Source organism: Neophocaena asiaeorientalis, unplaced genomic scaffold (genome assembly GCF_003031525.2).
Source record: "Neophocaena asiaeorientalis asiaeorientalis breed wild unplaced genomic scaffold, Neophocaena_asiaeorientalis_V1.1 scaffold70, whole genome shotgun sequence".
NCBI lineage: Eukaryota > Metazoa > Chordata > Mammalia > Artiodactyla > Phocoenidae > Neophocaena > Neophocaena asiaeorientalis.
The window spans coordinates 11,771,972-11,786,887 of NW_020175410.1; the positions used below are offsets into that span (position 1 = coordinate 11,771,972).

The following is a 14,916-nucleotide window of genomic DNA, read 5'->3' on the forward strand; positions in this document are numbered from 1 at the left end:
GTCACTTCCACCAAACAGTGGAGGTCTGTTGGTGCTTTAGGATGTGCCCCAGTCCGGGGTGGCCCTGATCTTCTGTAGCCGTTTCAGAGAAAACCTGTGCCTCAGGTTGGTCTGAAGGTGCAACAGCCCAATTTAGCACGCAGTCACTGATTGAGAAGCTGAACAGGAGTTCATTTCGAGGGCAGAGATCCTGAAGGACATGATGCGTATTTACATGGTGCTGTAAGACGGCGGCGGGGGTGGGGGCGGCGGTGGCGGCGGCGGCTGTGGCGGTGGGTACTGGGGCACCGGTGGCTGGCGGTACCAGTGCGGATTCCAGGTGATCATCACGGGGACATAGAGCGATCGCCCCTGTCCATCTCGCCCCACGGGGTACCAGGCGAATCCTACCGGGTAGGTCGGGTACGTGGCATATGCAGGGTAGGTCGGATATCCTGGTATTTGAGGTACGTATTCAGTGTACGTCGCCAGGTGAGCTTGGTCTTCTAAATTTGGAATAGAGAGTCGAGGATACTGATTCTGGATGGTGAAATTGTTGGGAGCTCGGCAGTCGTAAGAAACTTGCAGTTTCCATCCCCTTTTCACTTGGAGAACTTGGGCTCCGTTGGGTGCGACGGTGGGAGTAATGAGCCCATCTTTCACGTTTCGGGCCACAAAATCTCGCAGAGCTGCCATTTCGGGTTCCGACAGTGAGTACACGTGTCCGCTGGGAATACTGTGTGCTCCAGGGATCATTTCTATGTTAGGGTCAACCAGACGGTGGTCTGGGTAGACGTTTTCATCTACTGGAGTGTACACATTCTGGACGTAGTAATACCTCACGGGTTGGTAAACTCTGTATCCTTCCACCGGGTAATAGAATGACGGTTGTGCTGGTGGTGGGAGCGTGGGTGGTATCGGTGAGTACATCCGGCAATGGTATCGGCAATATTCGGAATCGAAGACGATCGATCGGGTGCTCCACGTGATGTTGGGATCGTGTGTGCTCAGCCAGCGCACCCCTAGGACGATGGGGAAGAACGGAGACTGAGTCACATCGAACGACAGCACCTCACGGTGATCTCCCAAGTCGACGATCAGGTCGTGCGTTTCATGGACAACTGGGCCCGATGCTATGGGACGTCCATCAATCGCTTCTACAAGTATTGGCCAGTCCTTGACTCTCAGAGGAATGCCATTCTGGGCAACATATTCGTGATCAATGAAGTTGCCGGAAGCACCAGAATCAATCATGGCTCGGACAAACAGGGTGTGTCTGCCCGGAAGATGAATCTGGAGCATCACTTGCAAGTGTGGCGATGAAGCTGCATCATCTTGTGGGGACCTTATTAATTCCGGCCCGGTCGCTGAAGGTCCCTCTACAGCGGGGCCGGGGAGTTTCCCGCCGGCGAAGCCTTCGAGGCCTTGGCAGGACAGTTGTCGGCGTAGTGACCTCCATTCCCACAGTAGAGGCACAGGTTCAGCTTTCGGCGTCTTTCTTTTTCTTCCTGGGTCAGGCGCATGCGGGCACCTCCCACGGGCTCGGTCGGATCTACCTGGTGGTGGCTGTTGACGTGAGGCATCACCAGCGCACGCGGCGGGGAGCGCGGCTTGCGGGCGGCAGCTGCCCGGGCCAGCCTTCTCTCGATGTGGATGCACTGGCCGATCAGTGCGGACAGCGACTTGGCGACTTCGAGGCGCGACAGCTCCGCCTGAATGTGGTCGCTGAGGCCCTCGTGGTACTGGTCAATCAAGGCAGGCTCGTTCCAATCCAGGTCCTGTGCGATCATCTGGAAAGTGTTGGAATAGTCGACGACTGACCCCATGCCTTGGCGCAGACGTCTGATCTTGCGTTTGGCAGCCTCGCGCCGCTGAGGGTCTTCAAACACATGTTTCATTTCGGTCATGAAGGCTGGGTAGTTGTGCATCAGGTAGTGGGATCGCTCTAGCTTGGCGGAGGCCCAGCGGGCAGCACGGCCGGTCATCATGCTTGTCACGAAGCAGACACGCACGCGATCAACGGAGAAATCTCTGGTGCTCTTTTCCATGAAGAGCTGGCACTGGGCCATGAAAGGCACCAGCATGTCTGGGTTGCCGTCAAACTTCTCGGGAAGGTCTTCTGGGCTCTCTTCCTCCATCGGAGTGGCTGGGGCAGCAGCGGCTGCAGCTCCGCAGAGCTCAATGTCATCTTCCTCCTCCTCAGGGGCGGGCTCCACCTGCTCGCGGAGGGAGGTGTTCTCCTCTGTGAGTTTCTGTACCTGGTTCTGCAGGTTGTTGTTCTCCTCGGACTGCTTCATGACCTTCTCTCTGAGGTTGTTGATCTCTTCAGAGAGATCCTCCCGCCTTCGTTCGGCCAGGTTGGGGTTGTACTGGCCCCTTTGGCCGCTGCAGGGGGAGCTGGAGGGGGAGGCAGGATCGTTGGGGGGAGGCGGAGGAGGAGGAGGTGGGCAGTCGGGCCCCAGGGTGAGAGGTGGGGTGGGAGGAGACCTCCCAAGTGCAGCTTCACTCCGGTAGGGAGAGAGGCCTGGATCCTGGCCTCCTCTTCCACCCTTTCGCCTTTTGGTTTTCAGAAGCTTTTTGTTTCTGTAAGTGAAGATAAAAGCATACATTCAACATATGTATTTAAAGCACCACAATACAAAGAAGATTTTATCATTTAAAGTATCTACTAAAGTACTCTAAACACATGAGTATTTCAAGCATCTCTTTGTTCTGCTTGCTCACATCAATAGTTCATAAACAGACAAAAGCCCTGCAAAAAAGATATTAATCAGTAGGACAGTAGATAATGAAAAGCATCCTACTTTTTGATGTCCAAATGACTTTTTCCTCCTCAAGAATCAACTGTTCATCATGATACAACAATACACAACTGTATCAACAGCACTATGACCTTTACTGACTAATAAAGAATGAGGAGACACTCCAAACAAGAAGTTTTATAAGGAGAGAGCAGAGCAAGAAACTTTCAAGCAAAGATTGATAGTGGAAAAGTTACACAAAATAAAGTCAAAATTATAACTTTATTATTAGGGAAGTTACCCGAAAAGTTGCTACTATTCCAGCCAATAGAAAACCAAGAAAAAGAAGAGGGAGGGGTGAGTTAAAAATCACAGTGCCTGTATTCATCAACCTGGGGGGAGAGGGGCACTCTGGCCCACTGTCTTGACCCTGATCCACCTCTACAGAGAAGGCAACTAGTCATCAAAACAAACAACAACTGCCACCAAACCAGTTCGGATTGTCTGAATTACTTTTCGGACCATAATTTGATTTCCCAAAGAGAACTCCCTTTGGGACAGAAATGGCAATGAGCAGCAACCTGTGTATATCAGTTTCCCTCCTTATTATGCAGTCAATCAACAAATATTAATTGACGTCTCCTAGGAGTAGCTGGGCTATAAAATGGGACATTCAAAGAAGCCCAATAATAGTATACCTCAAACTTATAAGGATTTAATTAAATAATGCAGGTAAAGCACATAGTGAGTATTCAATAACTGTTAGCTGATATTAATGAAGTTATTAATAAAGAACAGAAACTTTAAATTTCTGTATAATGAGGCTGTGATTAAAACAGGGAGGGGCTGCAACTATGGCAACCTGGGTATGCACATCCCACTAAAGATACTAATTTTTTTTTTTTTTTAATACTGTGTTGGTCAGACAAATCCAGGGCCTCTTTAGGCTTGCAGGTCACCAGTGTGCAATCCCAGGTTTTTAAACAAGGTTTGTCAATACAGCCCCACCCAAAAGTTTTGAGAGTGGGATGGGTCACTCCTAGCCGGGTGAGTGACTGTGTGTGTGTGGGGGGGGGGACAGGGGGGTTAAATGTCCTAATTATGGGTAGGGTGACAATAAATCATACATATAATAAATCAGCACACAGGGCCTGTGTACTTCCTGGAAATAGGGTTAAATTCATTTCGAGTAATTATTTTAACACTTTGATGATTTTTTTAACAGGCATCAAATTCTCATATTTGGAAAACTCTAGGAAAGTGCTCAAAAGTTTAAAAATATAATATGTAAAGCAGGCAGACTGTCTATTCACTACATGTTAACTTGGCAGTCCTGGTCACCTGTTCCTCTCTGACCCATCAAGGTAAAAAATGGACACCAAATTAATTATGTAAAATAAAGCCACAAAGATAAACGTGTTATTCAGAGAAGTTAGGTGAAAAATAGCTAATATTTCAACCAATAGTGTACAAGGGAAAAAAAAAAGGTGATGGTAATCAAACATGATGCTTGGCTGTAGAGAAATACCCCTTCCTCCTTCCTTCCTAAGACCCCTCCTCATTCTTTAGGCCCCTCCCCTGCCCCAGCCCTGCCATCCACAGCCATTTTCTCTATGCCCTGGACTGTGGGTATGGCCTCTTCAAGGAGTGGCTATACAGCAAGTAGAGTCCTTAAGGAACAGAATTACTGTGCCATTTTAATAGTTTTAAATGCTACTTAATTACTTTAGTAGCTTAGGCTATGGAAACAGCTAATAGTTGACATGCAAGATAAAATCTTCAAGTTTAGAAAAAAAAAAATCAGAAGATGTAATTAACACATCATAGCCTGTGACATTGTTTCATTTCCAGCTGCTTAAAGACAATTATATTGGTGACATTCAGAAAATGAGGTCACAAAATAATGCAATTTTTATTAATTAAACTTAAGAGTTTTAATGTCCCATTAAAAAGCAACTAATAAGCACAGGTCAGGTGACTCAGGTGTCACTTCTGTCATCAAGACACTAATACTTAAAAACTTAGAGACAAGACTTCTGAACAGGCATTCACAGCATGGCCTGGAGCATCGCGACCCAGGTCAGGAAGGTTAACAACCTATATGTCAATCACAGTCACTGGGGTGGGCTTTAATGAGGCCCAGGTCTGATGGTTTTCACATCTGCAAAACATGATAGGAGAGAAATAACAACACATTAGGAAATCAGCAAACAATCACTGTATTGTTTTTGGAAACAAGATTAATAAGAGTTTAAAATTCAAATGCTTTTGGTGACAGGAAGGTAATATAAAGGTGAGAAGAGACTGGAGATAGGAAAACAGGAAGGGGCTGCAGCTATTTAACTTGGGGATGCATACCCCACCCCCCCATCTTTTAATTCTTGTAAAAATTTTAAATACAGTGCTGGTCAAACAAATTCAGGGCCTTTTTTTTTACCTTCGAGGTCACCGGTTTGAGGCCCTTAACTTTTACCAATATCAGGCCTAAGGCCTACACTCCCGGGGTTTGTAATTTGGGGTGGGACTCTAAGTCCTAAAAGAGTTAACTGCCCAGAACAGAGTCGTTTAACCATTAAAAGTGATAGGGCAGTGGGCAGGCAAGTCAACAGTATAAGTAAAGTTTACAAATGTTTAAACAGCAATTGGAGCACCAGTTAACATGGGAACAGGAGAACCCTAACTTGTCTTGAATATAGGACTATGGCTCCTTAAACACCCCCTTAGTAGGGGCTGGACTGGGAAGGTGGGTCAAGGGGCCCCGTGCCTAAAACCTGGAAGGACACACAGCATAAAGCTAAGCTCCCTGGGACAGATGCCACCTTTACACATGAAAAAGAGTTCAGTATTACTCTATTTAAGAAGTAAAGACATTTGCTTCATCTTTGACTCTTCACAATGACTTTTGAAACTTTCTATCCCTCGCACCCCCCCTACAAACACACCAAGGTGCAAAAGTAGCCAAAACCCGCCATACATTAAACATTGCGCTAGTAAATGACACTTCATTAAAACAGTGCTTAATTGTTTTACATTTGCAAACGTCCACATTTCTTTTTGAGAGCTATGAGTACTATTTGCGAAATGCAAATTCTAATAATATGCACATTTTTCAAACCATTGTTTTGAACCTCTTTAAAATGCAGACACAAATTCTAAAGAGAAGAGGGGTCAGGGTGGCAAGGTGGGTAAAAGGGGCCTGGGGACTTACTGAAAGGTGTAATTATGATTAGCACACGTTATCCATAGATTGTATACTTGTTGGGGGCTGGGGGGAGGGGTGATTGGTGGGGTGTGACAGGTTTTTGGGAGCCAGTGCTTCTAAAAGCCCCTGTAACAGTCCTGGCTCATGGTTTCTAATATATGGAACCAGGTTTTAAAATCTCTTCATTTAGTTAGAAACATAAATAGCGATTGGCAGTTAGCTATAAATTTGTTTTATAGAGATATTTTTAAATGCCAGCTAAAACCTTCAATCTATATTTTCTCATGTAACCACTTTGTTACGTTACACAAATTTTAAATGACAATTATGTACCATTAAATAATCCACTTGCCCCAAATTTAAATAATTAGCTTTTGCTTTTTGGTTTATAAAAAAGATAATTATTTTGAGTGCTTTGAATTAATTTAGTTGCTTTGAATTATAATTACTGCTTACATTATTGGAGCTTAAAAATGCTTATTTTATTTTATTTTTTTTTTAAAGATCCTGTTGAATGAGAGGGAGATAAGGCAAGCAATGTCTTGGACAACCCAGGACAGCAAAACACCATAGGAAATAGCCAGGAGCAAAAAACCAGAACACAACTGCAGACACCAAGGAAGACACTGAATAAACCAGTTTACTCTGGTCATTTAACACTTATTTGTGCCTACAATGTGTCAGGCACAATTATGTAGGCAAGTTAGCCAGGGCTAATCCCCTAAAATTCCAAGAAAAAAATCCAGATAAACACCTCATCCTTGCTCAGAGGCCAAGCCAGTAGCACCAACAAAGTATCTTAAAACTCCTGTGAAACAAAGTTCAAGTTGTTCTTTATTTTGTAGCCACCAAAGCGTCTGATTCCAGTAGGTCCCACCACAAAGGTCCACTAGTGTGTCAAAAAGAACTTGAGTTTTTTAGTTTTAAAAAATTAAATTTTAATTTTTTAAGGTTTAAAAAATCTTAAAATGATGTTAAAAGCATTTAAAATATTTTTTCATTTGCAGTAAAAACGTTTAGCTAGATTGCCTTTAGAGGCGCCAGCCACGTCAGCTTGGAAGCACCCTTCATAAGCCACTATCAGGAGTTTAAATTGTGGGATTATGTTGTTTAACATATGCAAAGTGCTTATTAATGCCATGTATAATTACTATTGTTGTTAATTGTTCTTATTTATTTTTCTTATATTTATTAGACACTGGTGGATAAAAAGCAAAACCGGCGCAGAAGAGAAACCGCAGCAGCGAAACCGCAGGAGAGCTGGGCTGTGCAGCCAGGCGCAGGCAGCGAAGACGCAGGCGCAAAGGAGGGGTACCTGATGGGAGGGGTACCTGATGGGAGGGGTGGGGGGCCCACACTGCGCAGGCGCAGGTGGGCCCTGGGGGGGTGGGGCCATAGGCCAGCCCAGAAGAGGCTGGTTCAGGGCGGGGCCAAGTTTTGAGAGGTGCGGTCTGGAGGAGCCACTCCAGAGAAGGGGGGCTCAGAGGGAGGAGGGGTCTAGAGGAACCGCCTCAGAAGAGGCGGGCTCGGGGAGACGCGGGGTCTGGGGAGGCAGGGTCTAGAAGGCGCGCTCTGGGAAGGCGCGCCGCAGAGGAGGCGCGCTCTGAGTAGGTGCTGGGAGGTGCTAAGCCTGTTCCTAGGAGATACTGCAGGGAAGGCGCGCTAGGATGGGCGGGGCAGGTCTGAGACTGGCTGCATGCCTCTCCCAGGATTCCCCCCTCCCCAAGCACCTCCCACCAGCCTCCAACAGGCAGATTCATTTCATGCAACAAGAGCAATCACCCCCAGATCCAATCCCCCCACCACCACCCCGCGCCTTCCAAGACTAAGCAAGCCAGTTTCCACAAACTGTTGCTGGACGCCAATTCGCGCCACCACTACAACTATACCACCACTTCAATCAAGCGCAACTAGGCAAGGCAGCCCGCTCTGCCACCACCAAAAGATTTTTTACGCCCAAGTCAGCGCCCTTCCACTCCACTGCCATAGCAGGAATGGTGTGGACAGAATGTTAAACACTAATTTTTGCCTAGGGCTCCATTTTGTCTAACAGCACCATCATGTAGAGAACCGTCCTGTAGAAAAACATAGTGGGAGCCATTCCAAAAGGTGTGTAAGAGACAAAGGGTGGGGTTCCTCCAAGAAGACAGAGTAATCTTACTCTTCAGTTCATGTGCACTTCAGCTGGTTTCTTTGTAGCGCAAAACAGTGCAGCTTGTGTACCTCTGCAGCTGTTATTACTTTGTAGCGCATTTTAGGTGTAAATTGTTCCGCAGCTCATGTACCTCTGCGGTTCCTGTCTTGGAGCGCAATGAAGCGCTGTTGTGCTAATCGTTATCATTTTTGTAGAGCTGATCTTCTACAGCTCAGATTTTGTAGCGCATTTAGAGCGCAAATCAGTCATCAGTCTGCGGCTCACATATCGTTGCAGTTCATACTGGTTCTAGCGCAAAGAAGCATCCATCAGTCTGTAGCGCATTGAAGCGCCCATCCGTCCGTAGCGCATTTGAAGCGCTCATCAGTTTGTAGCGCATTTGAAGCGCCAATTAGTTTGTAGTGCATATCACTTTGCAGCGTATTTGCAAATTGGTCTGTAGCTCATGTCCGTCTACAGCTCATGTTTGTCCGCAGCTCATATGTGTCTACAGTCCGTATCTGGACTTAGGTACTGGAAATCATAAGCCCTGAAGGCTTGGTTTCTCCATGCAGTTTTGGGGCACAGCCAGTGAAGGCGTGACAAGGTGTGCGTGGAGACATTCCAGGCGCTACTCCATCTCCCGCAGCTTCTGATAAGAAGGGGGAATGAATGTGATCTTAAAAAAAAAAAAAGAAACATCCTCACCGCATACTCACCACGCGAGGACTCCTCTGCGAAGACACTAAGGATGGGGTCCCACACCTGTGCCAGGCGTGGGCTCCGCTGGGTGCTCGGCAGCCCGGAGTGGCTCCGGACGCGAGCCCGCTCAGCGGACCTTTCGCGAGGCTCGGTGGTCCCTCTCCGCTGGTCTCCTCAGGTCGTAGTCAGGTTTCTTCGACACACACCAACCGAAGTTGAAGCGCGTGTACTGAGAGCGACGACTGGGAGCCTTATATAGGCTGAACCGAGGAGGGGGGCGCCAAATCCCAGAGGGAGCACGGGATTAAGGAGGGGGTGCAGGATGCTGATGCTGAACTGGCCAAGCTGGGAGGAAAGAAGAAAGGGAGGGGAGTGGAGAATCGAGGACGGCCGGCCTAGGCAGGCCAAGAATGCAATTGCCCTGGTGGTGGGAGCTGGGAGACCCTTGTGCTTGGACGGGACAGTGTCGGGGGACACGCAGGATGAGCCCCGCAACCACTGGCACCTTCTTGCTGACAGGTTAGTGGCCCGCGCGCGACTGGAGGTCCTGGGGCCAACAGGCCGCCGCTTCCCCATCCCCCGCCCGGGTTTTGGGTACCCGGGTGCATTTTCTGGGCATCAGCCCCTCTTGCTGCGGAATCCCCGGTGCACCCCTCCTCCAGGACGCCCCGCACCCCACTTCCCGGGCCCTGTACGTCCCCTACTAGGCTTGACCGCTGGCCTTTTTTCTCCGCGCCCCCTACGGGGCCCCTCCCTGCCCAGAGGCGCCGAAATTCCATCTCCAATTTACATTCCCATTGCTCCCCCACCCCACCCCCAGCAGTCCTGGTGGTGAACCTCTCCCGATCCCTGCCTGAAAGAGCTGGGGGTCGTTGACCATTTGCGGGGGGGGGGGGTTGTGGCTTACCCCGCGAATGGGGCTCTGCGGCCCAGAGGCGCGCTGTAGGAAATGGGTGTCAAGCTGCGCCCCCCTCTACACAAACGCATCTTTTTTTTCCTTTTCTTGAATCCGATCTGGAGAGAACACAAAAATGTGCATTTGAAACGCCTAATTCTCCCCTCTTTCTAAGAGAATTTCTCGGCGACGAAAATCTCGTTTTTCTTAGGTTTTGCGGAGCAGGGAAAAGGAATCATGAAACGCTAGGAGCCAAACAGGGTGTTGAGGTCAGGGTTAACCTCGGCTGGGGGCCAGAGATGCTGCAAACAGAACGGTTTGCCCCACCAAGTGCACTATTTCGAGAAAGCAAAAACAATTAGAAACAGCTGTGGATGCCTCCAGTGTAGTTGGCGGGCTTCGGAGGCTCCCAGCTACGGCCTTGTGGTGGTGATTACGAGGTTTACGCAGAGACCTAGATCTCTCTGCAACATTACATTTTTCTAAATCTTGTAGGGTGAATGAATACATTTAGTCACGGTTACCGCACGTTTAATCCTTTGAAGCGTGTTGCCGAGATTCGGCCGCAAATATTTGTGTATATTTATACGTATAAACATATATTTTACGTTAGAGAAAATTGCAGTGAGTTACAAGACTTTAAAATACTGGAAGGAAGGATGCTGGAAAAAAAGCCTTAACGTGGGTTTCCATTTAAGTGCCTCAGAGTGTTACGCACTGAGGAAAGGGACAATCTGTTGATAATCTTAGTAAAAGGAGTTTAAAATGAAAAACCAATTGCCTACAACTGAGTGAGGTTCCTGAAACACAGATGAGACACATTTGTATATAAAGGCTAAAACTGAGCATATTTCAGTAACATTGCTACAGATTATTTTATACATAGAGGATAGATAAGAATTTGACCCATTGTAGGAGGATAGATAAGAATTTGACCCATTGTAGATGATACGATGGCAGAGATCTCACTTAAAGCGAGCCTTTCTAGGAGTAAACAGAACTGTAGCACATTTATTGAGATTCTACTTTTTAATCAGAAATAAAATGTTGACTATCAGATATGTGAATGAATGAAGTGCAGATTTCCAACACTGAAAGATATTTTTCTAGGAAGTTGGGTGAACATAATTATACTGTTTAGAAGTGCCTAGTGCCTTTTAATGTTTAGGATGTTCACTCTTTTCTGCAATGTAGAATTTCAGGATTTCTTATGTATGCTAGAGTACTGTTCTGGTGACCATCGGACTGTCAAATTCTTAGCATTTTTAATCCAGGAAAGTTACTTCATTTACTTGTTTGTTAACTGATAGACATTCTTTTTTCTAAAAAATGAAATTAAAAAATAGTATAGGTGATAGAGAAAATTCAGGTTTAAAAATCTATCCCAAGACTTTTAAAGTTTGAACAAGTTTGAACCTATTTGAATTTTTATTTCAAAATGTTAGCCAGGATTTTTTTTGGTGGGGGGGGGAGTGTGTGGAAAAAAAACAGCTTTAGTATTATCCTTATCATAATAAAAGTAATTCCTATTCATTGTACAAAATTTAGGGAAGAAAAACTCCAGAAACTGGGGGGAAAAAAATCAAGAAGAAAATCAAGATCACCTGTAATCTCTTCATCCTGCGATAACCCCAGTAAACATTATGGGCTCTACTTTATCTGTGCATATATATGTGCCTAAATAATATACATTTTTCACAGAGTTGCACGTGTATAATTTCTAAAAATTGAAAATGGGATCAAATTAATTTCCTCCATTTTTTCTCTTCAAGGAGCCTTAACTATCTAAATAACATTAAATTTGCAGAGTTTTTTTAAAAAGGAAATAGTATTAATTACTTTTTCTAATTAAAATTTTAAATGAACAACATTGGTACGGAAATATTTAAAACCAAAGAATAGAGAGTTTCCTCTGATCTCACTATTCTAACATACACATAGTAATCATTTGTTATATTTCCTTGTGTTTTTTATTCTTCTACATATGAAATAATTTTTGCTCAGAAATAGACTTTTCTAAGGAAAAAACAACATCAGTAGATAAGTAGTTTTGATAAAACTTTTTAATCTAAAGCAGCAAAACAATGTTAAACATAAAAACAAAAATACAATGTTAATAGATAAATACTTGAGATAACATGTTACCTAAAACAACAAAACTACATTTAAAACCACCCCCCAACTTAATAGACAGGAATTTAAAACACTTTCTTGACATTTGATATCATGAGTGAATTTTGGATTTTCTCAGATATTTGTTCCCATTATTGTTTGTTTCTCACCCGTTTTGCACAAGATTACACGCAAAGCAAAAAGAGGTGCTAACGTGCATTATATATTTTATCAGATAATAACTGGGCATTGTATCTGAACATTTTAATCCATTTTTATGAGAATTTCCTGTGGATCTGTGAAGCTGTTGATTTACCACCTGTATTTTAACTTCTAGTGTAGTGGGAAAATTATATTTAAAAACAAAGTGGGATTTTCACTTGTCAAATAATAGCTAGAGTTTCTAATTGGACGTCTTATTTATTTAAGACAATTTGCCATGTATCTGTGAAGCTGTTGATTTGCCTTATATGTTCAGCTTAATTTCTTGGGTGGTGGGAAAATTGTATTCCGAAACAATAAAGTTGAATTTTCACTTGTCAAATAATAACTGGACTTTCTAGTCGGACATTGTATCTATTTTAGATGACAGTTTGCTGTGGCTCTATGAATCTGCTGATTTACCACATGCATTTGACTTACCTTTTAGTATATTAGGAAAAATTTATTTCTAAGCAAAGTAAAATTTTCAGCTGTCAAATATTAACTGGACTTAGTACTTGATCATTTTATCCATTTATTATAAGAGTTTGCCATAAATCCCAAAACTGTTGCTTTACCTCATATATTTAGTTTAAATTCTAGTATGGTGGACAAATTGTTTTTCTAAGCAAAGCGGAATTTTCACTTGTCTCTCAGACATTGAAAATTAGCAAGGGACAGTGAGAAAACCGATGAGAGAGAAAAGTAACACGTATCCAGTTTCTAGCACTGGTTTTCACTGATAAAAACCATGCTCCAAACAAAGTGTTGAAGCATTGAAGAAACCCTGACATGTTAAAAAATTCTCAATCAGATATACAGATTGGTTGGGATTGTAATAAGTGCAGTATCTATGGATCACATTTTCTCCAAAATAACCAGCTACTTTGTTTCTTTTTCTTTTTTACTAACTGTCCACACTTACTCTATCTGATCCCTTTTCTTAAAACTTACCGTTAAGTCAGTTCTAGACACCGAAGTGTAAATTCTATTGTTGGTCTTATTTCCTACTCTTAGTGTAAAAAAGGACTGTAAGTGAATAGATGACATGGGTTTATGTGTCCGTTAGAGATTCTTGGTCTGGAGCTCTGTTTAAGTCCAGAGCTTCACAGAAATATTAACATTGTGATTATTTTCTTTCTATCCTTTCCAATCCCTCCATCAGAGACAGAGAGACAGGCATGATAGAAAGACAGATACACATGGGTAGGCAGATAGACGGACAAACATGGACAGATAGACAGACACTTGGGCACACACACATGCATGACATCCAGGCTTTTTCTGAACTTTAGGATCCAGTTCTCCAGTTTGCTATCTCCCTGATTTCTAAAAATATTAAGCCAAAAGCATCAGTGCATAATTCAGAAAAGGAAGCTGGTGTTTCTAAAGATCAACAAGTATTTTTCAGGTTGGTAGAATCGGATAGAGTCTCAATGCTCTTAAAGTTGTTCCACGTGAACTGCTTCCGAACTGCTAACAAGCAAAATTCTGTCTAAGCAAAATTCAGTTTTTTTAAACAATGTAACTATAGTAAAGACAGTATTGAATAAAAAACAATCTCCACCATCTGACACTAGAAGAAACATTTCCATTGATGTTCCTTCCCTTCTAGTCTTTGTTCCATGTGCATATATATTTTTACATGACTATAATTTTAATATGTATAGATTTTTTACACTTTGCTTTGAAAGATAAGTGAATCTTGCTTTCAGCTAAGCATTTGTCAAGGCTTTAGGATGCTCTTGTGTGTGAGATGCTGTGTTAGACTAGCAGGATTGCTTTGTGAGCATGAGGCAGGCTGAGCCAGTACCCACCAGGTGTGGGGTTTACTGGGTTTGGGTCTGGGAGCAGTCCCTCGTGAAGGATCACAAGTCTTTGCCCTAGGTCTTCTCTTTTTCAACATTTTTATGGATAACTGTGATGAAGATCTAAGATGCTTGCTTTAAAACCCATGGTTGACTTGAAAAAAGGTTAACTGTTACAAATAGATAACAGAATTTAGAGTTAACAAGGTTTAAGTAGGCTGTAGTGCTATTCAAAAATATATTTTATAGCAGTAAATGCATCATAATTCATTGGTGTGTAAGGAAGGAGGTGACTTTACATGGTGGCAGTTTTTGAGGAAAAGGACAGTTAGTATGAACTGGTGGCATAACATGGCTACAAAAATATCAAATTTAGATTCCGATAATAGTGTAGTGTCCATATGTCACAAAAATTAACAGTACCCTGCTCTAATTAACCACATCTGTAGTATTGTGTCCATTTCTGGCTGTCGCGTTTAAAGAGAGACATTGACAAAGTAGACAACTTCCAGAACAGTCTGTGGGGATGGTGAGGGGTCTGGTAATCCTGTCATAGGAGGTATCCTCCAAGGGTCTGGAAATGTTTAGCTTGAAGACTAAAAGTAGACATAAACTCCCTTCTGTCTGCTTCAGAAAGCACATCTAGCTGCAGTGGGTGAAAGGTAGAGATGGATTTCAACTTGAGACCTTTCTAACAGTGCAGCTCAGGAAGGGAATCAACTTAACACCTTTACTTGGTCTCTTATTTTAAAGTATCAGAAATATTTACCTTTCTTGTAATGAATATTTAATTTGAAGGCCATAATAACATTTTAGTGTAGGATAGCAAAGATACTTGTGATGGAAACATTTTATTTTTTCTGATCAACTATCTAAAAAGAATAGTCCTATGTGTTGCAGGTTGATTTCTTACAACTTGAAAATAGCTGCAACAGGACATTTCAACACATTCTTTCCTCCCTTCTCATTTCATTTCAAACATGAAAATCTGTAGAAGTAAAGTTGTTTCCCCCCCTGCAAGTTATCCTGGCTTTAACTTGCTTCCTAGAGTTGTTCCTTTCGTAGTGTTTCTTGCTTGCTGAGAAGGGGCTTCTCAGGCAGAGTGGCTGCAGATGCCTTGGGGGGCGCCCTGGGTTAAGGGG

The 14,916-nt window shown here is 43.8% G+C and overlaps 2 protein-coding genes across 8 annotated transcripts in view; one reads left to right on the forward strand and one right to left on the reverse strand.

Annotated features, from left to right (window-relative positions):
* Nucleotides 1-210: 210 nt before the first annotated feature.
* PEG10 (paternally expressed 10) lies at nt 211-2,558 on the reverse strand. The gene is given in 2 exon segments (XM_024767052.1): nt 211-1,385; nt 1,388-2,558. Coding segments are annotated over 2 exon segments (2,064 nt in total). The 5' UTR covers nt 2,277-2,558.
* A 6,539-nt stretch (nt 2,559-9,097) lies between these two features.
* The window catches only part of SGCE (sarcoglycan epsilon), a 67,273-nt gene continuing 61,454 nt past the window's right edge, over nt 9,098-14,916 (forward strand). For 6 of the 7 annotated variants that reach the window (XM_024767063.1, XM_024767064.1, XM_024767065.1 and 3 more), the window contains exon 1: nt 9,122-9,277. In XM_024767063.1, coding sequence (XP_024622831.1) covers nt 9,169-9,277 — 109 coding nt within the window. In that variant the 5' untranslated portion in view covers nt 9,122-9,168. Of the gene's footprint in view, nt 9,278-14,916 lie in introns of all 7 variants that reach the window. The other variant, XM_024767068.1, reaches the window with a different exon arrangement.